Source organism: Cervus elaphus, chromosome 28, assembly GCF_910594005.1.
Source record: "Cervus elaphus chromosome 28, mCerEla1.1, whole genome shotgun sequence".
NCBI lineage: Eukaryota > Metazoa > Chordata > Mammalia > Artiodactyla > Cervidae > Cervus > Cervus elaphus.
Genome location: NC_057842.1, coordinates 42,442,226 through 42,467,615, shown reverse-complemented (window position 1 = coordinate 42,467,615; position 25,390 = coordinate 42,442,226). Strand labels below are relative to the sequence as shown.

At 37.3% G+C, this 25,390-nt stretch overlaps 1 protein-coding gene across 1 annotated transcript in view; it reads left to right on the top strand.

Moving 5' to 3' along the window:
- Positions 1 to 25,390, top strand: part of FIG4 (FIG4 phosphoinositide 5-phosphatase) — a 174,623-nt gene that overhangs the window by 52,113 nt on the left and 97,120 nt on the right. Inside the window, exons 4-10 of the mRNA XM_043890083.1 lie at positions 1,712 to 1,868; positions 3,560 to 3,610; positions 10,947 to 11,095; positions 14,328 to 14,456; positions 16,880 to 16,980; positions 24,410 to 24,572; positions 24,999 to 25,096. Of these exons, the coding sequence (XP_043746018.1) occupies positions 1,712 to 1,868; positions 3,560 to 3,610; positions 10,947 to 11,095; positions 14,328 to 14,456; positions 16,880 to 16,980; positions 24,410 to 24,572; positions 24,999 to 25,096 (848 nt within the window). The remainder of the gene's footprint in view (positions 1 to 1,711; positions 1,869 to 3,559; positions 3,611 to 10,946; positions 11,096 to 14,327; positions 14,457 to 16,879; positions 16,981 to 24,409; positions 24,573 to 24,998; positions 25,097 to 25,390) is intronic.

Sequence of the window (25,390 nt, the reverse complement as noted above, 5' to 3'; positions counted from 1 at the left end):
CAAAGAGGTTTTTTCCTTATATAAAAACTACATAACAAGAACAAAAGGAAAACTGATTTGTCTTGGAAATATTTATTACTTAAACTCAATTAGATTCCCATTTTGGGTGTTTATGCTGCTTCCAAGACCCTTGCTTTTGTAGGTTTTGGCCTTCTTAAAGGATAACTGCTTCCTAACTTGCTTTTAATGAGATTGACATTAAGCTTTTTTTCTTATTTTATGTCCTTTAGCTTTAGTCAGGGAATTTTGGGCTAGTCTCCAAGTGGAAGTAGCCCAGATGCATCACTCAGTCACGTCTGACTCTTTGTGACCCAATGGACTGTAGCCCACCAGGCTCCTATGTCCATGGAATTTTCCATATACTGGGGAGTGGGTTGCCATTTCCCTCTAGTGGGGAGGAGCACAGATGAACATTTTTTAAAAATGTGCTTTGTGGCTGTCCAGAATGTAAGTATTTTTTCATTGTTTTAATAGCAGTAATGTGGTTCATCAAAATCCTTATGGTATCTTTATCTTAAATATTTTGGCTCATTTACATTAGTACGTTCAATTGCTAATCTCAACTAAGAATAACACGGCACAGACTATGGGTATTTGCCAATTCTAGAGCAAAAATTTATAGCCCCAAGATCCTAGCTCAGACTTTATAGAGTGCAACACTTGGAGAGAGAGAAAGAGGGCAAGTGCAAGCGGGACGCCCACATGTGCACACAAGAAAGTTAGTTTTGAAAAAACGTTAGGCTGTATATGGAAGATCCTTGGTTGAGCTTTTCTTTCAGTGCTTTGAAAAAGTTATCCCACAGCCTTCTGGCCTCCATTGTTTCTGGTAGGAAGTCAGCTGTGTGTGACCGTACCTGACTCCCACAGTGAGTGAGCTGGGGTGCTGGGATCCAGTGTCTGTGCTGGGGTAGAGCCTCGCTCTGTGAGTAGGAAACGGGTAGAAGAAAGTTTCAGATGTGCTTGCCTGGAATAAAGAATTTGCAGCACAGAGCTGAGGGGATGAGAAACGCTGGTGGCCTGTACCTCCTGAGCAGAAACCGGGGCCCTAGACTGAGAGCTGGGGAGGGAAGAGGGGGTGCTGTCTTTTTGGGGACACCTGCTGGGAGTAGACACTCATCACACTGAATTGGGAGAAGGGTGTAGGAGGGAAGCAAGCTATGGTTCGGATGCCACAGACTGGCTGGTCTTTCCAAGATCTAGTAGATTTTTTTGAATAAATGTTTCTCCATTTGCTGTATGGCATTAGGAGAATTTCCAGAAACTGTCAGTGTTTTGGTTTTATAATTTTCACCAGTCACTGGGGAGAGAGTCTGCTGAGCTCCTCACATAGCTGGTTCAGACGTGTGCCCCTCTCCCTTCCCCCAACCACCAAGAGAATTAGTTTTAACTCCCAAAGCAAAAGTTCTGGGAGCCAGAACATTTTTAACCAAGACTGTATGGTAACTAGTGTGTAGTTGGGAATTTAGTGTTACTGAATCTTAACACATACTGTCTTCCTATAATCAAATTGTTCACAGTAGTATTTTTAAGTGAGATAAACATTTCTAGAGAATAACTCTAAACCAGCTGAAAATTTGTATGGCTATATATCAGAGAAATAATAAAGCAGGAAATAAGTCAAAGTCTTTTTGCCTTTTAAATATGTATCTGAAAGCATTACTAAGTTTAGGAGATGTATTTATCTTTCTTTTTTGTTGTTGTTGTTGTGTAGGTTTTGTCAGGTTTTTAGAAGGCTATTATATTGTGTTAATAACCAAAAGGAGGAAGATGGCAGATATTGGAGGTCATGCAATATATAAGATTGAAGATACAAATATGATCTATATACCCAATGATTCTGTACGGATTAGTCATCCTGATGAAACTAGGTATGTACTGGTGGTAACTGCTGTTTTTGTGTCTGTAGACCAATTGAAAAGCAAAACATAGTCAATAGATTATAAATGTTAAAATGTAAATACTGGCTCAGAATGCTACAGCTTTTGTTCAAGCGCTATTGAAGATCCTGCATTATGATAATTGATTTGGGCAAGAATCAATAATGGCTGCTAAAACTATTAGGTGAGAGGTTATTGTTGACATACTGTACTTCATGAATACCTCGTGAATATTTTTATTATTAACAAAGAGAAAAAAATGACAAACATATTTAACCAAATGATCAAACTTGGCATCACCAATAATGAGACAAAACTGACATTATTTGCCTCTTAATATGAAGCCGTGGGAAGGACACCAATAGCCTGTGTAGTTTTCTTACTAAAACTATTTAAATTGGATCTAAGCATGAGTAAAATAATCAGACAGATCCATGTGTGGGACTTTGTGTAAGACAACTGGCCCGGACCCTTCAGGAATGTCAGTGTCGTGAAATACACGAACAGCCAGAGAGTGAGATTTTAGAATAAACATGACAAAGTGCAGCACTTGAATCTGTTGGATCCTGTATTAAAATATGTACGCAATGTGTATACACACACAGGCACAGAGTTGTAAAGGACTTTACCGGAATGGTTTTATGTGAACTATATGCTAGGGGGTAAGGGGTCAGTGTTAAATTTTGAGTGTATTAGTGACATTCTGGTTATTTAGGATATTGTCCTTGTTCACAATAGATACATAATATTAAGATACGTAATATTTAGGACTGTCATCATGTTTGCTGCTTACTGTAAATGGTTTAGAAAAATAAAATGTACTTGTGTATTTAAAGAGAGAGAATGTATATATGTATAAGGAGAAATATTTAACAGTGAATTCAGGTGAAGGACATACTGCTATTCATTATACTATTTCCCCCCCCCCCCCCCCCCCAATTTTTCTATGTGTTTGAAAACTTCAAAACGTTTTTTGGGGAAATTATTGGAACCTTGGGCATATGGAGAAAGACTGTTAATAAATAATAAATTGATAGAGAAAATGCTAGAATTGGTTTGATGTTATAAAGACTCAAAATGGAACAAAGTTAGGCATGTTTATGAGTTTTTAGGGAAGATAGCAGCTTAGTGTAATTAAAATTACACTTTGTACCTTTATAGTGTTGTTCTAGAACATGAACCAGAATTTAAAGGTGATGTGGTTTTCTTGCTTAAAACCTTCTTAAAAAAAAAAAAAAAAACCTTCTTAGATAGTGGTTTTCTGGAACTTTGTGACACTATCTTTGATGTTTGGAAGTGGGGTAAAAAAACAATTTTGTTTCAGACGAGTTAAGTAGAGTTTACCAGATAAAGTTGAATTTTGTCTTATACTAACTGAAAAAAATTATATCTTATGTAGTTTACTGTCATTTTTTCCCAGTTTTATTGAGATAAAATTGACATATACCACTGTGTACGTTTAAGGTGTTCAGCATAATGATTTGACTTATGTATATTGTGAAATGATAACCATAATAGGTGTAGTTAGCATCCATCATCTCATAAAGACACAATAAAAAGAAGAACATTTTTTTTCCTGTGATGAGAACTTTCAGGATCTATTCTCTTAGCTTTCATATATATCATAGCAGCGGTAAGTGTAGTCATCATATTGTTAACTATAGTAATCATTTTTTTTTAAGGTATCTACGAATATTCCAAAATGTGGACCTATCCAGCAATTTTTACTTTAGGTAAGTTTGAGCTTAGTTTTGCTCCCGTCAGTCTCTTAAATGTTTATATTATTTCCTACAGGGTAAAAACAGAATCAGAGGACACGGTAGTACTTTGATTATTCTTTTTTTAAAAAATAGCCAAATCTTTTCATCTGAAATAATATAAATACAAGTATTCCTCCTCTTAAAAATCTAGTTTTTGAAATTTTGAATGGATAAATTAAATGGTAATTATTCTTACTATGAAAAATCATCTTTTCATTATGATTTTAAAGAAATACTTTTATTTTGTAATTTTTTTTGAGTTTGAAGATATTTACTTCTGAAGTTTTCAATATTATCATCATCTCTGAAACAGGAAATTTTAAAATTCCTGCATCCTTTATTCAAATGAGAGTGGCAATAATAATTTAAAATTATACACTGATCTTTTATTTTTTACAGAAGAGCAAATTAAAGATTGAAGAAATTAAATTACTCCTGTAGGACTGGCAAGAAGCACTCTATTAAAAATAATTATTGCCAGTTCTCAAATATACATTTTCATCTAGCACACCAAATAGAAAATGTCACAGGATACTAAATCTAGAGATTAACACATAAACACACAGTTGTTGAATTAATTAAGGGCCAAACTACAAAACACTAACAAAACACATATTGCAAATCATGTCCATTTCTGCACATTTTTTAAAGTTTTTATTGGAGTATAGTTGATCTACAGTGTCGTGTTAATTTCTGCTGTAAGGCGGCGTGAGTCAGCTCTATGGGGGGAGGGGACACATGTATCTACTCCAGTTTTTTTTAAGATTCTTTTCCCATATAGGCCATTACAGAGAATTGGTCACAGATACAGAAAACAAACTTATGTCGCTAAGGTTAAGTCAGGAGAGTCATAAATTGGGAGATTGGAATGGACGTGCAGACACTATTATATGTAAAATAGACAACTAATCAGCCTCACTGTATAGCGCAGGGATCTCTACTCAATACACTGTAATGGCTTATTTCATAATTTTGAATTACAAATATTGAATCTGCATTGTCTATATACAGGGAGGTGGGAGGGGGATTCAGGGTTGGGGGGGACACATGTATACCTGTGGTTGATTCATGTTGATGTATGGCAAGAACCATCGCCATATTGTAAAGTAATTATCCTCCGATTAAAATAAATAAATTTTTTAAAAGTTTGTATACAGAGTTGTAACCGTTTTACAGTTTTCAGTTAACAGTCTAGTAAAAATTAGGTAAAAATAAACTCAAAATAGGGAGAACTGTTGCAGTACCAACATATTGTTGTTGGCATTGTAAATTAATAATTTTCCTGGAGAGGGATGTAGCATCAAGTATGTATGAAAATATATCTGAAGAAAATAAATCAGGAGGGAAAATATTAGTCCCTGTTTGTAAAGGCACTAGCTTTACAGATAGCTTCTCTATCATGGCCCAAACAAGCAAACCAACCAATGCAGGGACAACCCAAATATGGTGAATTGAAAAATAAGCAAGTAAATTATAGCAGAGCATCCTGAGAGAGTGTTATACCATCACTGAAGCGACCAATATGTAGGCCAGGTAGATAGCAAGTTCTTGTGCTGCATGGAAAATTCTGTCCCTTACAATGCCCAAAGTAAAATGTAGAACACAAAATACCATATATCAATGAACTTGAGTCATAGGACTAAGCAGAGGACCCAGAGTGTTGTAGCTGTTGGCATTATGTACTGTTAGGGTGCTTTGCATTATTTTAAATTTATATTTAAACTGTTAATATAGTTAACCATTTATTTATTTATGAAAGAAAAACATGTCTACTATGTAGAGTGGAGTATGTCTTCATTGATGTGAAACTGAAGAAAGTTAATTACTTTAGCAATAGTATAGTGAAGGGCTTCTAAAGAAATAATTTTCACTTCCACGAATGTTTATAGAAAGTATATTTCCATTATATTTGCCTCCATCATTTGCTTTTCAACCATTATTGCTTAATTGTTTATAGTCTGTCTGAGGTATTACTGAAGCTCAGTGGAGCTGACTGTTAGAAGTGATTTCTCCTTCATGTTTCTCAAGTTCATCTGCATTCTCATACTGAGTTCTTATCAACTTATTCCATAAGTAAAGAATGTGAGGTTAAAGACTTTAAAAAAGGTTGTATTACATTCTTAAGATTCAGCTAGGATAAATCAGTTGTTTTAAATAGGAAAAGTTGACTGTTAAAAATAAAAGCCCAGTTTCTCACCCCGCCCCCAGCTTTATTGAGATATTACTGACATCTGTAAGTTTAAGTTGTACAAGGTGATGATTAGATACATGGATGTATTGCAGAATGATTACCACAGTGGTAGTTAACACCTTCATCCCATGACATAGTTGTGATTTTGTGTGTATGTACTGATAACACGTGATTTACTCCCTTAACACATTTCAGGCATATAATTCAGTATTGTTAATTACAGTTACCATGCTGTACCTTAGATAACCAGATCTTATTTATCTTCTAAGAGTTTGTACTCTTTGACCTATAGTTCTCCATTTCCCACAGCCACTGGCAAGTACCATTTTTTTTATATACCCTACATTTTATTTATCGGTTCCTTTGCTGATTTATTAATCTGTTCATTTGTGGCTGTTGCCACATCTGGGTATTTTGATTAATTCTGCTGTGAGCATGGGGGTGCAGATAGCTCTTTGAGATGGTGATCTTTTTTCTTTTGGATATATAACCAGAAATGGGATTTCTGGATCAAATGGTAGTTCTGTTTTTAATTTTTTAGGAACTGCTCTTTTATTTTCCATAATGGCCAATTTATGTTCCCACCAGCAGTGCAAAGAGTTCTCTTTGCTCTACATCCTTGCCAACCCTGCTGTTTCTTGTTTTAATAATAGCCATTCTAATAGGTATGAATGGTATCTCATTGTTGTCTTGATTTGCATTTCCCAATGTGATGGTGAGCATCTTTTCATGCATTTATTGGCCATTTGTATGTCTTCTTTGGGGAAATGTCTATTCAAGTCGTCTGCCCATTTTAAAATTGGATTGTTTGTCGTTGAGTTGTATGAGTTCTTTATGTATTTTGGCTGTCAACCCATTAACAGATGGTTTGCAAGTATCTTCTCCCATTCAAAAAGTTGCCTTTTTATTTTGCTCACTCACTCTTTTTCTGTGCAAAGCTTTTTATTTTGATGTTTCATTTGTTTGTTTTTGCTTTTGTTGCTTGCACTTTTGGTGTCATGTCCAAAAATAGTATTTGTGAAGACCAGTGTTAAGGAGATTTTCCCTGTGTTTTATTAGTTTATAGTTTCAGGTCTTACATTTAAGTCTTTAATCCATTTTGAGTGAATTTTTGTGAGTGGTGTAAGACTGGGGTCCAGGTTCATTCTTCTGCAGGTGGTTGTCCAGTTTTCCTAACACATTTATTGAAGAGACTATCCTTTCTCCATTTGTCTTTTGGAAAAATGGTTGTCAGTCGCTCAGTAGTGTCCAACTTTTTGAGACCCCGTGGACTGTAGCCTGCCAGGCTACACTGTTCATGGAATTCTCCAGGCAAGAATACTGGAACAGGTGGCCATTCCCTTCTCCAGGGGATCTTTCTGACCCAGGGATCAAACCTGGGTCTCCTGCATTGTATTGCAGGTAGAGTCTTTACTGTCTGAGCCACCAGGGGGAAGCCCATCCTTCCTCCATTTGTCTTTTTGGCTCCCTGGTCAAATATTAGTTGACTGTATCTGAGTGGCTTTATTTCAGGGCTCTCAGTTCTGTTCCATTGGTCTGGGTGTCTTTTTTATCTGGGTAACATGCTGTTTTGATGCTGTAACTTTGCAATGAAGTTTGAAATCAGGAAGTTTGACGCCTCCAGCTTTGTTCTGCTTTCTTAAGATTGCTTTGACTATTAGGAGTCTTCTGTGGTTCCATACAAATTTTAGAATTGTTTTTTCTATTCCTGTGGAGAATGTAATTGGAATTTTGATACAGATTGTATTGAATCTGTAGGTGGCTTTGGGTACTATGGTTACTTACACAGTATTTTTTTTTTCACTTATTTTTATTAGTTGGAGGCTAATTGCTTTACAATATTGTAGTGGTTTTTGCCATACGTTGACATGAGTCAACCATGGATTTACATGTGTTCCCCATCCTGAACCCCTCCTCCCACCTCTTTCCCCATCCCATCCCTCTGGGTCATCCCAGTGCACCAGCCCTGAGCACTTGTCTCATGCATCCAACCTGGACTGGTGATCTGTTTCACACTTGATAATATATATGTTTCAATGCTATTCTCTCAGATCATCCCACCCTCGCCTTCTCCCATAGAGTCCAAAATTCTGTTCTATACATCTGTGTCTCTCTGTCTTGCATATAGGGTTATCATTACCATCTTTCTAAATTCCATATATATGCGTTAGTATACTGTATTGGTGTTTATCTTTCTGGCTTACTTCACTCTGTATGATGGGCTCCAGTTTCATCCATCTCATTAGAACTGATTCAAATGAATTCTTTTTAATGGCTGAGTAATATTCCATTGTGTATATGTACCACAGCTTCCTTATCCATTTGTCTGCTGATGGGCATCTAGGTTGCTTCCATGTCCTGGCTATTATAAACAGTGCTGCGATGAACATTGGGGTACACGTGTCTCTTTCAGTTGTGGTTTCCTTGGTGTTTATGCCCAGGAGTGGGATTGCTGGGTGATATGGCAGTTCTATTTCCAGGTTTTTAAGGAATCTCCACACTGTTCTCCATAGTGGCTGTACTAGTTTGCATTCCCACCAACAGTGTAAGAGGGTTCCCTTTTCTCCACACCCTCTCCAGCATGTATTGCTTGTAGACTTTTGGATAGCAGCCATCCTGACTGGCGTGTAATGGTACCTCGTTGTGGTTTTGATTTGCATTTCTCTGATAATGAGTGATGTTGAGCATCTTTTCATGTGTTTGTTAGCCATCTGTATGTCTTCTTTGGAGAAATGTCTGTTTAGTTCTTTGGCCCATTTTTTGATTGGGTCATTTATTTTTCTGGACTTGAGCTGCAGGAGTTGCTTGTATATTTTTGAGATTAATCCTTCGTCTGTTGCTTTGTTTGCTATTATTTTTTCCCATTCTGAGGGCTGTCTTTTCACCTTGCTTATAATTTCCTTTGTTGTGCAAAAGCTTGTAAGTTTAATTAGGTCCCATTTGTTTATTTTTGCTTTTATTTCCAATATTCTGGGAGGTGGGTCATAGAGGATCTTGCTGTGATTTATGTCGGAGAGTGTTTTGCCTATGTTCTCCTCTAGGAGTTTTATAGTTTCTGGTCTTACATTTAGATCTTTAATCCATTTTGAGTTTATTTTTGTGTATGGTGTTAGAAAGTGTTCTAGTTTCATTCTTTTACAAGTGGTTGACCAGTTTTCCCAGCACCACTTGTTAAAGAGGTTGTCTTTTTTCCATAGTATATTCTTGCCTCCTTTGTTGAAGATAAGGTGTCCATCGGTACGTGGATTTATCTCTGGGCTTTCTATTCTGTTCCATTGATCTATATTTTCCTGTCTTTGTGCCAGTACCATACTGTCTTGATGACTGTGGCTTTGTAGTAGAGTCTGAAGTCAGGCAGGTTGATTCCTCCAGTTCCATTCTTTCTCAAGATTGCTTTGGCTATTCGAGGTTTTTTGTATTTCCATACACATTGTGAGATTATTTGTTCTAGTTCTGTGAAGAATACTGTTGGTAGCTTGATAGGGATTGCATTGAATCTATAGATTGCTTTGGGTGGTATAGTCATTTTCACAATATTGATTCTTGCAATCCATGAACACGGTATATTTCTCCATCTGTTTGTGTCTTCTTTGATTTCTTTCATCAGTGTTTTATAGTTTTCTATGTATAGGTCTTTTGTTTCTTTGGGTAGATATACTTCTAAGTATTCTTTTTGTTGCAATGGTGAATGGTATTATTTCCTTAATTTCTGTGTTTTCTCATTGTTAGTGTATAGGATTGCAAGGGATTTCTCTGTGTGTTAATTTTATATCCTGCAACTTTACTAGATTCATTGATTAGTTCTAGTAATTTTCTGGTAGAGTCTTTAGGGTTTTCTATGTAGAGGATCGTGTCATGGTTATTTACACAGTATTAATTCTTCTGTTTCATGAACACTGGGTTTCTCTTGTGGCTCAGCTAGTAAATAATCTGTCTACAATGCCGGAGACCTCGGTTCGATCCCTGGGTTGGGAAGATCCCCTGGAGAAGGGAAAGGCTACCCACTCTAGTATTCTGGCCTGGAGAATTCCATGGACTATATAGTCCATGGGGTCACAAAGAGTTGGACACGACTGAGTGACTCTCACTCACTCCGTGAACACTGGATATCTTTCCATTTATTTGTGTCTTATTTGTTTATTTCATTCATATCTTATAATTTTCAGTATACAGATCTTTTACCTCTTTGGTTAAATTTATTCCTAAGATTTTTTTATGCTCTTGTATATGGGATTGAGAAACCAACTTCTTAATACAGTTTTTATCTCTCTGAGACCAGATGCTAATAAAATTAATGGCTCTATCAAGCAAATGTGGTACATTTAAATTTAACAGATTAAATAAAAATCAACTTCAAATTATATTAATAAAGAAGAAATAATAATGTGTGAGAATCTCTGAAGTTGTAACCATTTTAAAGTATGACTATAGTATAATACTTTCAAATTTGTATAATTTAAGAAATTCTAGATACTGTCTGAAATTCTTTGCTAAAAATATATAGCTTAAGATACTTATAAAAGTTGTTGATTTTGTGCAAATTTTATTTGCACAGACTGTTATACTTTTTTTAATGACATGCTTCTCAAACATGTTTCACTCTAGTGGTTTGTGTTATTTGCTTATTCTTATTTTATTACTAAATAAGTTATGGTGCCACCATTAGTAATTAATATAATTATTTTCATTCATAGGCAAACTAGAGTACAGACCTTGTATAATACTATTAGAGTGGATATTATAGCATTTTTAATAGTCCATTCAGATACATATAAAATGTGACTTTGTTATACAAGACTATGAAGTTAGATTAATTTCATTGTGAAGCACAAAGTGCATATGCAAATCAATGAATGTAGGTTACTAACATTTTATTGTGCATTTCTAGTTATGCAAATGCCTAAGTCATGTAATGATTTTTAAATTTCCAATTATATTCATGATTTACTATGTTTAAGGTGCTTATTTGAACAACATTGCCTCCGTTGTTGGTGCTAACTAATTTAGTTCATAATTAGGTGCTAACTAATTCAGTTCGTAGGTTTTAATTCCTTCTGGGAGCCAAGATTATGAAATATGTTTTGCTTTTCTAATTCTTATTAAGCTTTCTCTTCTCAGTTACAGCTATGATTTGTCCCACTCACTTCAATATAATCTCACAGTCTTGCGAATGCCCCTGGAGATGTTAAAGTCAGAAACCACACAGACTCGCCAGGAGAGTTTCGACATCTTTGAAGATGAAGGCTTGATTACACAGGGTGGAAATGGTAGGTGGTTTTCAGCACATCCAATATATGTTAATGTGACATCTATGAAACAGCATCTCATTAAATTTACTCACATTTCCTTCATATTTCTCCTCTCCTATTTGCTCTTTGTTCTTTCATGAAGTTGCTTCAGATATATGAACTTAACAAATTCATTTTTATAGAGATCATGGTGGTAGTTTAGTCGCTAAGTAGTGCCTGACTCTTGCGACCCCGTGGACTTGTAGCCTGCCAGGCTCCTCTGTCCATGGGATTCTCCAGGCAAGAATACCTGAGTGGCTTGTCATTTCCTTCTCCAGGGGCTCTTCCCGACCCAGGAATTGAACCTGGGTCTCCTGCATTGCAGACAGATTGTTTACTGCCTGAGCTATGAGGCAAGTCCAGAGATCATATATCACCAAATTGATTTCATTTGTGGGCAAGCCAGAAAATTGTATGCTGATGTTTTCTAGCAAAATTTCATGCACCTTTTATGGAATACATTCAGCTCTAGCCTTTGGCTGGAGAATTTTCTTTTTAAATATTGAATAATACACACCACCACCTATTTTTCTTCATAGAGACCAATTGTGTGTGAGTTGAATTGTAGAAAAAAGTTACCCTGGGTTGCCTGTTGCAGCCTAGACATTTATGTATCATATCTCTAATCCTCATAAAAAACTGCTCAGTAGGTATAATGCTGCTTTCAAATAAATCAAGGCTAAGTAGGAGGCCAAGACCTAGAGGTTAAGATCACAAGGCCAGTGTCCAGAGGAACCTTTGCAGGAGGTCAGAGGCTGTTCTGACTTTGATTGGTCTCAGCTTGACCCACCTGTCCCTCTCACACCCTGCTTCTGTCAGGACTGTTGTGGGGTTACTGCAGGACCTGTGTGTGACTAGTCTAGGGTGACCCTGGGGATCTGGGACTAACCAGCCACACAGCAGAATGGATATCTTTATCCCTAGATTTAGGGATTGGTCTAGCACTCTAAGGCCAGAGACACTGCCAGAGTGACTGTTGTGAAGGAATTGCTTCAAATGTAAAGTTAAGACAGTTCAGCTGAATTGGCCTTACTGTGGAAACAAAAAGTCTGTAGTGTCTTAGGGTCCCTTCCTCAGTGCCACTTCTGTGACAGTGATGAAGATGTGGGTGCAGAGGTCGAAGGTAAGTTCCAAAAGGTTTGTCCTTGCAGGACACTCAGGAAGAGGCTGTGCTCTGTTAGCCTTTTGCCAGAAGCTCTGGTCCACTCTAAGAAGACTTGAGACTTACTTCAACTGAATGCCATCTCTGTTAATTGCCTTTACTCTTGTTCATTTATTAGATTGACTATCACTTGAGCTAAAGCAAAACCCTGTGCACCCTCCCTACCCCAGAACATCTAGATCACAGAAATTTGCTGTGGTTCATCTGAATTGTACATCTGAATTATAATCTGTGCCACTTGAGGCAGGTGGGGGGTAAGATAACATGCACCTGAATATTTGTCACATCATTTCTTCTAAATATTGTGCTTAGTAATAGAAAAGCTAAAAGCATTAGTAAATTTGCACTGTGTGTAACCTCCCATTTGAATGTGAATATCTGTACTGAGATCCAAATTAAGACTCCAAAAGCTACCTAACTTTTTACTATTGGTCGAACAGTTCTACTTGATAGATGGGAATAAACTGTGTATAAGATTTTTATGACTGCCATAAGAAATTTCCACAAACTCAGTGACTTAAAACTATACACATTTATTATCTTACAGAAGTCAAAAGTCCAAAAGAGATCTTGGTGGACTAAAGTTAGAGTGTTGGTAAGGCTGCGTTTCTTTCTTGAGACCCTAAGGAAAAAGCCATTTCTTTACCCTTTCCATCTTCAAAGCCAGCAATGGCTGGCTGAGGATTGCCCACATGACATCACTCTGACACATTCACTTCGGTTTCCCTCTTTCGCTCAGAATGCCCATGTGATTAGAGTGGGCCCACTTGAACAATTCAGAATAGTCCACCCATCTTAATTAGCAACCTTAATTCCATCTGCAGCTTTAATTTCTGATTAGCAACCTTAATTCCATCTGCAACTTTAATTTCTCCTTGCCGTGATATAACTTACTCATGGGTTCTGGTGATTAGAACATAGATATTTTTTCTGTGGGAAAGGGACGCATTATCCTCCTGCTATACAGGAGGAAACTGATAGGAAAGAGAAAGCGAAGGCAAAAGTTGTCTGGGTAGGTAGAAAAGGAAAATAATACATTTTTTAAAAAGTCTCTAATGTGTCAGGCAGCATGTTAGTCACTTTGCATATATTTTTTTAAAATCTGAATTATATCTCTGAGGTGAGTGGTATCATCATTTTACAGTTTAGAAAATTGAGGTTGTGAGATGTTATGTAACTTGCCAAAGGTCACAGAGCTGGTAAATGACAAAGACAGGACTCCTATCCATTATTCATGCTCAATGTAATGTCATTGAAGGGGCAGAGAAGGCTTACTTTTCATAAGTAAAACCAAAGGGTATTTGTCATAGTATATATAAACACTCTTAACATACATGTTTTGAGAAGAAAAATAGTATTGATTATCTCTAAGCAGAACTGTTACAATCTTTTAAGCCATTATTTTATACTTATTTCTTATTTTGTACTTTATATTTTGTAAAACATTGATATTTAGTAAATTTATTTGGATATCCTGAAATGATGCTTGATGAAATTAATTTGTCACATCAAAAAAGCTTGATATAATAACAACTACCACTTACGGAATTATGAGTAAGACACGAGACTTGTTCTGAGTGTTTCATGTGCATTATCAACTTGCCTTTACAACAGTCCCATGAAAGGGGCCCAAGTGGGCAAACGGGGCACTGAGAGTAAGTGGCCCTCTTGGTCACACCTGTCACCCTGCTGGTGAGGCAGAGCTCAGATGTGGACCCAGGCACTGTCACACCAGAGCCATGCTCCTAGTTACCGCTCCTGCTGTCTGTCAGCCGTATTCATGTATTTGTACGTGTGTCCTTAATTTCCCAGTTATCTGCCTTTCTCTAGGTTAAAAACTCTCATGGATCAGAAAATGTGTTTTTTCTTTAACTTTGTACAGAATCAGCACAGTGTTCTGGGCAATGAGATGAGTTCTATCCACTGAAAACAGCAGTGATATTTATCAGACATTTTGAAATTAAAAAAAAAAAAAGTTTAAGAGCTTAAAAATGAATTGAATGTCAACCAATTTCCTTATTTTCCTGATACCAACTCTTATTTTTTCAGGTGTATTTGGGATCTCTAGTGAGCCTTACATGAAGTATGTGTGGAACGGCGAACTTCTAGATATAATTAAAAATACTGTCCATCGTGACTGGCTGCTATACATTATTCATGGATTCTGTGGGCAGTCAAGTATCCTTTTTTAAAACATTAAGATACATATTATTAAATTTATGCTATACCAATTTGTAGAAAGCTATATGTTAATTATAAGATAATTACAATTATGTGTGCATCCAGCAGATAGATTACAATTATGCATTCTTTGTGGTTGAAATACAATGAGGAATGCAGACAGGTAAATAACAAGGAAGAAAATGCTCTGTGCACAGAAAGTGCTGTATGTAGTGTCATTCTTACCTAAGAGCAGGAGCAGAATTGCTAACAGGAGGGGAGGATGGGGCCAGGCTCATAGGAAGAGTTGAACTTGGCTTGACTTGATCAAGAAGCAGGCCTCGGCAGTGAGACTGTGGGTTGGGAAAGCATCATGAGTGTAGAGATGAGAAAGTTCATGGGAGTGTACTTGTGGTTTGTGTATAAAATGCCTGGGAGGTGCAGTGGAGTGGGAGGAGATAGGTTAGCGGGGAGTCAGACTGCCAATCACCAGATTACTCTGGTGGTCGGATGAAGGACTTTGGGTTTGGTGCTAGAATTTTTGAAAGTTTTTTTCAAGAGGGTAACATACAAATTAGTACTTAGGAAGCTTGGGTGGGTAACCATTTTCAAAGTGTGTTGGTCACTCCATTATGTCCCACTATTTGTGACCCTGTGGACTGTAGCCCTCCAGGCTCCTCTGTCCATGGAATTCTCCTGGCAAGACTGGAGTGGATTGCCATTTCCTCCTGCAGGGTGTCTTCCCAACCCAGGGAACAAACCTGGGTCTCCTGCATTGCTGGTAGATTCTTTACCATCTGATCTACCCTAGACCAAGGGACATGCATTAGGACAAGATTGCAGTGGTTCAGGCATAACGTAATGAAGATCTGGATTGGGAAGAGTCATAATAGACATAGATTGAGCTTGGTGTTAAGCTGGTAAATCAATCTTATAAATATCTTTTGTCATTTTATTTGATTTCTAGCTATATTGAATGTGTTCTTATGAGCCTTAAGAAGACAATGTCTACTTTTTAGAAGTGGTGTTAAGTTTTTTCCTGCCCCTTTTAGAGATCCTGAAGAACATTTGTACACCTAGCATGCTTTCTGGTTGACATTCTTCCTTGTGTCTTAGGTTTGTTAAAAACCTAGAGTGAACACTTTAAAGGAGTGGTTGTTTTGAGACCACTGAGTGGGTGAATGTGATTAACCAATAATGTGCTTTCTTGCACCAGAACATTGACAGGAGTGAAGTCATAGAGTCAAAGGGTAGAGTTGGAGAGGTTGGCCTTGGAGAGGACCTGTTTTGCCTCCTTTGTGGCACGTGAGGGTGAGGAGAGGCTAGGTGAAGATGCAGAGGACTTTTGGAATGAAGATGGTGAGATTTATGTGTTACATGTGAAATAGCTCGTTACCTTATGCTCATTTTCAGCCAGTGAGTGGTATTATCTGCTTGATCATTCACTAATAATGAGATTTGGCCCCAAATTACTATATATTTTTCCAAAAGTAGAATCAACCTGGAAAAAACACATGCTTTCTACCAGCAAGGACTCTCTAAACAGAAGGTGCTACAGTTTCTAAGGGCAGTTTCTAAAAAGGAATTCTAAACTGTCTTTTATTTCTCAAGAGCTAACTCAGGTCCTGGCACGTATTAAGTACAATAAATGGTTGTTTCTTTAACGTAGTAAATAGCACCATAGATTATAATTTTAAAGCTCATTAGTTGAAATGATGAATCCAGTCTCCCAGTTAACAAGCATTTAATGAATTCTGGAATCTATATGATGATAACACTCATTGCTATTGATTGAACATTTGCTACAAGCCAGGCACACATTACCTAACCCAGTCTTCCCAACCACCTAATAAAATTGGTTACTTTTATTTTTTTTTTTTTTGCACTTACACCATTTTACAGAAGATGAAATTGAGGCTCAGAAAGTTAACTAAGGTGACAATATTAATAAACTTTATTTTGGTTAAACAGTTCCCAGTGTTCAGTTTTGCAGTTAGGTGACAAATTTAGGTACTCTCACTGTATTACACTAACTCCATTCCCTCCGAATTAGCTATTGCTTCATAATTTAAACACCCTATTAAAGGAGAGGTGCTCAGTTTGATAGGTGTATGGCCTCTGAAGACAAAGAAGGATTAGTTGTACCTTTTACATTCTCACTTGGCTGCAAGGAGGGACCACAGGTCTTCCCTTGACCAATAACCCTACATCTGGTTACCATTTCCTCTGAAATTCATGGAAACCACTCTTTAGTGAGGTTCAGTTTTGCCTTAATACCTGCATACTTTGAAAGAGCAGTTAGACCCAGTGCTGTTCCATTTCTTGGGTGGAGCTTTTTGGTGTTCTTTAACCTACTAGACAAAATACATTTAAGGTAGAATGATTCTCTTGGTTGGGTGTGACAGTCATGAATGCTAAACAACTTTAACTAGATTTCTAAGAGCTGTTGATCTATGGACGACCTGTGTATGTCACTTTAATAGCTAGAAGATCCAGTAAGTTCGCTGGGACCCGTTTTCTCAAAAGAGGTGCAAACTGTGAGGTAAGATTGCTGCTGGCAATTTAAATTTTTATTTCAGCTCGGGTGACAGATAAAGCAAAGTGGAATTTTAGAACGTGGAATTTCTTAGTTTGGGACATTATCAAGAGAATAATGAATTCTCTAGAGTCTCTGAAACTTGTGAGGAATATGACTAATGTACAGATGTTCTGAAAAGTCAGTTATCTTAGCGTTATGCAATGCCTTAGGGAGTTATGAAATGTCTAATGTTTTGGAGGATGAGCCATTTCTGTAATAGATTTTAAAATGCGGTACATATTTAGTGGAGAGACTAAAATAGCAAAGCACCTCCACCCAAAGAATAAATGGAAGGGAGCGCTCTTTGGAAAAGCATCCTTGATGAGAAAACTGAGTAGAACAAGGCCTGGAAACCCTTTACCCACTTCCCTCTGCTTTAGTTTGGCTCAAGACAGACTCTGCTCATCCCTAGGAAAAAAATATATATATTCATCTGTTCTGCCTTTGGTCATGTAGCCTGCTTTGAGTGTTTCGTCTCTTTCTGCAACAGACAACTGGAGCCTTACACAAATGTGTGATCGAGTAGATAGACTGAGCAAGACATTGGGTTTTGAACCTGCCTTAATATAGCAACATTCGTTCTTTTTTTTTTTTTTTTAATTTTTATTTATTTATTTTTTTGTCATACATTGAAATGAATCAGCCATAGATTTACACGTATTCCCCATCCCAATCCCCCCTCCCACCTCCCTCTCCACCTGATTGCTCTGGGTCTTCCCAGTGCACCAGGCCCAAGCACTTGTCTCATGCATCCCACCTGGGCTGGTGATCTGTTTCACCATAAATAGTATACATGCTGTTCTTTTGAAATATCCCACCCTCACATTCTCCCACAGAGTTCAAAAGTCTGTTCTGTATTTCTGTGTCTCTTTTTCCGTTTTGCATATAGGGTTATCGTTACCATCTTTCTAAATTCCATATATATGTGTTAGTATGCTGTAATGTTCTTTATCTTTCTGGCTTACTTCACTCTGTATAAGGGGCTCCAGTTTCATCCATCTCATTAGGACTGACTCAAATGAATTCTTTTTAACGGCTGAGTAATATTCCATGGTGTATATGTACCACAGCTTCCTTATCCATTCATCTGCTGATGGGCATCTAGGTTGCTTCCATGTCCTGGCTATTATAAACAGTGCTGCGATGAACATTGGGGTGCACGTGTCTCTTTCAGATCTGGTTTCCTCAGTGTGTATGCCCAGAAGTGGGATTGCTGGGTCATATGGCAGTTCTATTTCCAGTTTTTTAAGAAATCTCCACACTGTTTTCCATAGCGGCTGTACTAGTTTGCATTCCCACCAACAGTGTAAGAGGGTTCCCTTTTCTCCACACCCTCTCCAGCATTTATTGCTTGTAGACTTTTGGATAGCAGCCATCCTGACTGGCGTGTAATGGTACCTCGTTGTGGTTTTGATTTGCATTTCTCTAATAATGAGTGATGTTGAGCATCTTTTCATGTGTTTGTTAGCCATCTGTATGTCTTCTTTGGAGAAATGTCTGTTTAGTTCTTTGGCCCATTTTTTGATTGGGTCATTTATTTTTCTGGAATTGAGCTTCAGGAGTTGCTTGTATATTTTTGAGATTAATCCTTTGTCTGTTTCTTCATTTGCTATTATTTTCTCCCATTCTGAGGGCTGTCTTTTCACCTTACTTATAGTTTCCTTTGTAGTGCAAAAGCTTTTAAGTTTCATTAGGTCCCATTTGTTTAGTTTTGCTTTTATTTCCAATATTCTGGGAGGTGGGTCATAGAGGATCTTGCTGTGATTTATGTCAGAGAGTGTTTTGCCTATGTTCTCCTCTAGGAGTTTTATAGTTTCTGGTCTTACATTTAGATCTTTAATCCATTTTGAGTTTATTTTTGTGTATGGTGTTAGAAAGTGTTCTAGTTTCATTCTTTTACAAGTGGTTGACCAGTTATCCCAGCACCACTTGTTAAAGAGGTTGTCTTTTTTCCATTGTATATCCTTGCCTCCTTTGTCAAAGATAAGGTGTCCATAGGTCCGTGGATTTATCTCTGGGCTTTCTATTCTGTTCCATTGATCTATATTTTCCTGTCTTTGTGCCAGTACCATACTGTCTTGATGACTGTGGCTTTGTAGTAGAGTCTGAAGTCAGGCAGGTTGATTCCTCCAGTTCCATTCTTCTTTCTCAGGATTACTTTGGCTATTCGAGGTTTTTTGTATTTCCATACAAATTGTGAAATTCTTTGGTCTAGTTCTGTGAAAAATACCGTTGGTAGCTTGATAGGGATTGCATTGAATCTATAGATTGCTTTAGGTAGAATAGCCATTTTGACAATATTGATTCTTCCAATCCATGAACATGGTATGTTTCTCCATCTGTTTGTGTCCTCTTTGATTTCTTTCATCAGTGTTTTATAGTTTTCTATGTATAGGTCTTTTGTTTCTTTAGGTAGATATACTCCTAAATATTTTATTCTTTTTGTTGCAATGGTGAATGGTATTGTTTCTTTAATTTCTCTTTCTGTTTTTTCATTGTTAGTATATAGGAATGCAAGGGATTTCTGTGTGTTAATTTTATATCCTGCAACTTTACTAGATTCATTGATTAGTTCTAGTAATTTTCTGGTAGAGTCTTTAGGGTTTTCTATGTAGAGGATCATGTCATCTGCAAACAGTGAGAGTTTCACTTCTTCTTTTCCTATCTGGATTCCTTTTACTTCTTTTTCTGCTCTGATTGCTGTGGCCAAAACTTCCAACACTATGTTGAACAGTAGTGGTGAGAGTGGGCACCCTTGTCTTGTTCCTGATTTCAGGGGAAATGCCTTCAATTTTTCACCATTGAGGGTGATGCTTGCTGTGGGTTTGTCATATATAGCTTTTATTATGTTGAGGTATGTTCCTTCTATTTCTGCTTTCTGGAGAGTTTTAATCATAAATGAGTGTTGAATTTTGTCAAAGGCTTTCTCTGGATCTATTGAGATAATCATATGGTTTTTATCTTTCAATTTGTTAATGTGGTGTATTACATTGATTGATTTGCGGATATTAAAGAATCCTTGCATTCCTGGGATAAAGCCCAGTTGGTCATGGTGTATGATTTTTTTAATATGTTGTTGGATTCTGTTTGCTAGAATTTTGTTAAGGATTTTTGCATCTATGTTCATCAGTGATATTGGCCTGTAGTTTTCTTTTTTTGTGGCATCTTTGTCTGGTTTTGGAATTAGGGTGATGGTGGCCTCATAGAATGAGTTTGGAAGCTTACCTTCATCTGCAATTTTCTGGAAGAGTTTGAGTAAGATAGGTGTTAGCTCTTCTCTAAATTTTTGGTAGAATTCAGCTGTGAAGCCATCTGGTCCTGGGCTTTTGTTTGCTGGAAGATTTTTGATTATAGTTTCGATTTCCTTGCTTGTGATGGGTCTGTTAAGATCTTCTATGTCTTCCTGGTTCAGTTTTGGAAAGTTATACTTTTCTAAGAATTTGTCCATTTCATCCAAGTTGTCCATTTTATTGGCATAGAGCTGCTGGTAGTAGTCTCTGATGATCCTTTGTATTTCAGTGTTGTCTGTTGTGATCTCTCCATTTTCATTTCTAATTTTGTTAATTTGATTCTTCTCTCTTTGTTTCTTAATGAGTCTTGCTAATGGTTTGTCAATTTTGTTTATTTTTTCAAAAAACCAGCTTTTAGCTTTGTTGATTTTTGCTATGGTCTCTTTAGTTTCTTTTGCATTTATTTCTGCCCTGATTTTTAAGATTTCTTTCCTTCTGCTAACCCTGGGGTTCTTCATTTCTTCCTTCTCTAGTTGCTTTAGGTGTAGAGTTAGGTTATTTAGTTGGTTTTTTTCTTGTTTCTTGATGTAAGCCTGTAATGCTATGAACCTTCCCCTTAGCACTGCTTTTACAGTGTCCCATAGGTTTTGGGTTGTTGTGTTTTCATTTTCATTCATTTCTATACATATTTTGATTTCTTTTTTGATTTCTTCTATGATTTGTTGGTTATTCAGAAGCGTGTTATTTAGCCTCCAGGTGTTTGAATTTTTAACAATTTTTTTCCTGTAATTGAGATCTAATCTTACTGCACTGTGGTCAGAAAAGATGACTGGAATGATTTCAATTTTTTTGAATTTTCCAAGACCAGATTTATGGCCCAGGATGTGATCTATTCTGGAGAAGGTTCCGTGTGCACTTGAGAAAAAGGTGAAGTTGATTGTTTTGGGGTGAAATGTCCTATAGATATCAATTAGGTCTAGCTGGTCCATTGTGTCATTTAAGGTTTGTGTTTCCTTGTTAATTTTCTGTTTAGTTGATCTATCCATAGTTGTGAGTGGGGTATTAAAGTCTCCCACTATTATTGTGTTACTATTAATTTCCTCTTTCATACTCGTTAGTGTTGCCGTACATATTGCAGTGCTCCTATGTTAGGTGCATGTATATTTATAATTGTTATATCTTCTTCTTGGATTGATCCTTTGATCATTATATAGTGTCCTTCTTTGTCTCTTTTCACATCCTTTATTTGAAAGTCTATTTTATCTGATATGAGTATTGCGACTCCTGCTTTCTTTTGGTCTCCGTTTGCATGAAATATTTTTTTCCAGCCCTTCACTTTTAGTCTGTATGTGTCTCTTGCTTTGAGGTGGGTCTCTTGTAGACAGCATATATAGGGGTCTTGTTTTTGTATCCATTCAGCCAATCTTTGTCTTTTGGTTGGGGCATTCAACCCATTTACATTTAGGGTAATTATTGATAGGTGTGGTCCCGTTGCCATTTACTTTGTTGTTTTGGGTTCACGTTTATACAACCTTTCTGCATTTCCTGTCTAGAGAAGATCCTTTAGCATTTGTTGAAGAGCTGGTTTGGTGGTGCTGAATTCTCTCAGCTTTTGCTTATCTGTAAAGCTTTTGAATTCTCCTTCATATCTGAATGAGATCCTTGCTGGATACAGTAATCTAGGTTGTAGGTTATTCTCTTTCATTACTTTCAGTACGTCCTGCCATTCCCTTCTGGCCTGGAGGGTTTCTATTGATAGATCAGCTGTTATCCTTATGGGGATCCCTTTGTGTGTTATTTGTTGTTTCTCCCTTGTTGCTTTTAATATTTGTTCTTTGTGCTTGATCTTTGTTAATTTGATTAATATGTGTCTTGGGGTGTTTCGCCTTGGGTTTATCCTGTTTGGGACTCTCTGGGTTTCTTGGATTTGGGTGGCTATTTCCTTCCCCATTTTAGGGAAGTTTTCAGCTATTATCTCCTCGAGTATTTTCTCATGGCCTTTCTTTTTGTCTTCTTCTTCTGGAACTCCTATGATTCGAATGTTGGGGCGTTTCACATTGTCCCAGAGGTCCCTGAGGTCAAATCCTAAAAGATGATGCTGTTAAAGTGCTGCACTCAATATGCCAGCAAATTAGGAAAACTCAGCGGTGGCCCTAGGACTGAAAAAAGATCAGTTTTCATCTCAGTGCCAGAGAACATTCAAACTGCCGTACAATTGCACTTATTTCACATGCTGGCAAAGTAATGCTCAAAATGCTCCAAGCAAAGCTTCAACAGTACATGAACTAAGAACTTCCACATGTTCAAACTGGATTTAGAAAATGCAGTGAAACCGGAGATCAAATTGCCAACATCCTTTGGATCATAGAAAAAGCAAGAGAATTCCAGGAAAACATATACTTTGGCTCCATTGACTATGCTAAAGCCTTTGACTGTGTGAATCACAACAAACTGTGGAAAATTGTTAAAGAGATGGGAATACCAGACCTCTTTACCTGTCTCCTACAAAACCTGTATTCAGGTCAAGAAGCAACAGTTAGAACTGGATGTGGAACAACGGACTGGTTCCAAACTGGGAAAGGAGTACATCAAAGCTGTATATTGTCACCCTGCTTATTTAACTTATATGCAGAGTACATCATGCAAAATGCCAGGCTGGATGAAGCACAAGCTGAAATCAAGATTGTGGGAGAAATGTCAATAACCACAGATATGCAGATGACACCACCCCCATGGCAGAAAGCAAAGAGGAATTAAAGAACCGCTTGATGAAAGTGAAAGAGGAGAGTGAAAAAGTTGGCTTGAAACTCAACAGTCAAAACACTAAGATCATGGCATCTGGTCCCATCACTTCATGGCAAATAAATGGGGAAACAATGGAAACAGTGATAAACTTTATTTTCTTGGGTTCCAAAATCATTTCATATGGTGACTGCAGCCGTGAAATTAAGAGATGCTTGCTCCTTGGAAGAAAAGCTATGACAAAGCTAGATAGCGTGCTAAAAAGCAGAGACGTTATTTTGCCAAAAAAAAGTCTGTATAGTCAAAGCCATGGTTTTTCCTATAGTCATGTATGGATGTGGTGAAGTGAAGTTACTCAGTTGTGTCTGACTCTTTGCGACCCCATGGACTGTAGCCTACCAGGATCCTCAGTCCATGGGATTTTCCAGTCAAGAATACTGGAGTGGGTTGCCATTTCCTTCTCCATTTCCTTCTATCACGGATGTGGTAGTTGGACTATAAAGAAAGCTGAGTGCCGAAGAATTGATGCTTTTGAACTGTGGTGTTGGAGAAGACCTTTGAGAGTCCCCTGGACTGCAAGGAGATCAAACCAGTCAATCCCAAAGGAAATCAGTCCTGCATATTCATTGGAAGACTGATGCTGAAGCTGAAACTCTAGTAGTCTGGCCACCTGATGCGAAGAAGTGACTCGTTGGAAAAGACCCTGATGCTGGGAAAGATTGAAGGCAGGAGAAGAAGGGGACGACAGAGGATGAGATGGTTGGATGACATCACCAACTCAATGGACATGAGTTTGTGCAAGCTCCAGGAGCTGGTGATGGACAGAGAAGCCTGGCAAGCTGCAGTCCTTGGGGTCACAGAGTCGGACACGACTGAGCAACTGGAGAAGAACAGAGTTTTGCAGCTCTGTTATGTAGTTTTGGATATATCGAGGGTAATTAAACAGGCACGTTGTTAATGCCTCTAAAATTATTCTTTGTTATAGCCTCATATACTTTATAAGTAAAGCTGTCAAGTTTTTTTTTCTTCTGTCCATCAGGCATTTTATTTGAATCTTAATTTTTGTCCTTTCATTCCTCCTTGGTCTTCAGAATTGAATTTTTATATTTCACTGGTCTTACTAATCTCCTGTAATATCTTGTAATTGTTTTCCTTTCTCGCCTTCTGTGCACTCTATTACCTGTATTATTAGCTATTTAATTTGATTTTTCCCTTGTCTATTCTATGCTATTTTTAATTGCCTTCCTTTATTGCATCTTAATGATTTTCCTTTTTTAATGTGTGCATCAAATATTGATCAGCACTTACCTCTTTTAAAATATTCTAAGAATAGGAATTATATTTTCATTCTGTACTTGACATTTTTTCCATTAAAAAATTCTGAGAATATAAAACATCTGTGAATGCACCTTTCTTTCCAGGGTGATGTTGCAAATGAAGTGGAAACTGAACAAATACTCTGCGATGCTTCTGTCATGTCTTTTACTGCAGGAAGTTATTCTTCTTACGTACAAGTTAGAGGATCAGTTCCCTTATACTGGTCGCAGGACATTTCAACTATGATGCCTAAGCCACCTATTACATGTGAGTGGAATAGTCTTTTCAATAGTAACTCTCCTTTACTCACATTAGAGTAAATTTCTACTGCCAACAGAAATTTCATAAAAGCATGGAGTTTTAGTACTGAAAAGTAGATAATTTAGAATCAAGACTACTGATATTTTTATGCAACAACTTCATATACATTTATTTTTAATTTTGGCCACTAGAAAATTATTTATATTTAAAAATATGTAAATATAATTAATTATATTCAGAAATGTAAGCATCATTCGAATTCAATGAATATATGAAGAATGATATGCTTAAGAGGAATTTGAGACATGAAACTACCAGAAGATCAATTGAGTTACATTTCTATAAACATTATAAAGGGAAACAAGACCCTGTGCTGCTTTTATTCTTGCTGCATAATTTTCATTCTGGTACTTATTTGTTTTTTCCTCCCAGTGGATCAGGCAGATCCGTTTGCCCACGTGGCTGCCCTTCACTTTGACCAGATGCTTCAGAGGTTTGGCTCGCCCATCATCGTCTTGAATTTAGTGAAGGTATGACATGCTCTCTGTTTGGTTATGAAATTTGATCACCCTAGATAACATGAAGGGGCTTAACTAGCCTGCTTTAAAGGAGGAGAGGGTTGTGGGTTGATCGTTCTGTGACGACTCACCGTGTCTGAACCTCTGTCCTTTGGCCTCAGAGTCTGTGTGGCCTTTTCCCTGGGTAACTCAGAGACTCTGTGGTGGGTTTCCTAGGAAATAGAGAAATGAGCATGTCTGTCTTCTAATTTCCTGGGGTGAACTAGGTATGGGTGAAATTCTGCCTCAGTTTCCAGGACATCTGGG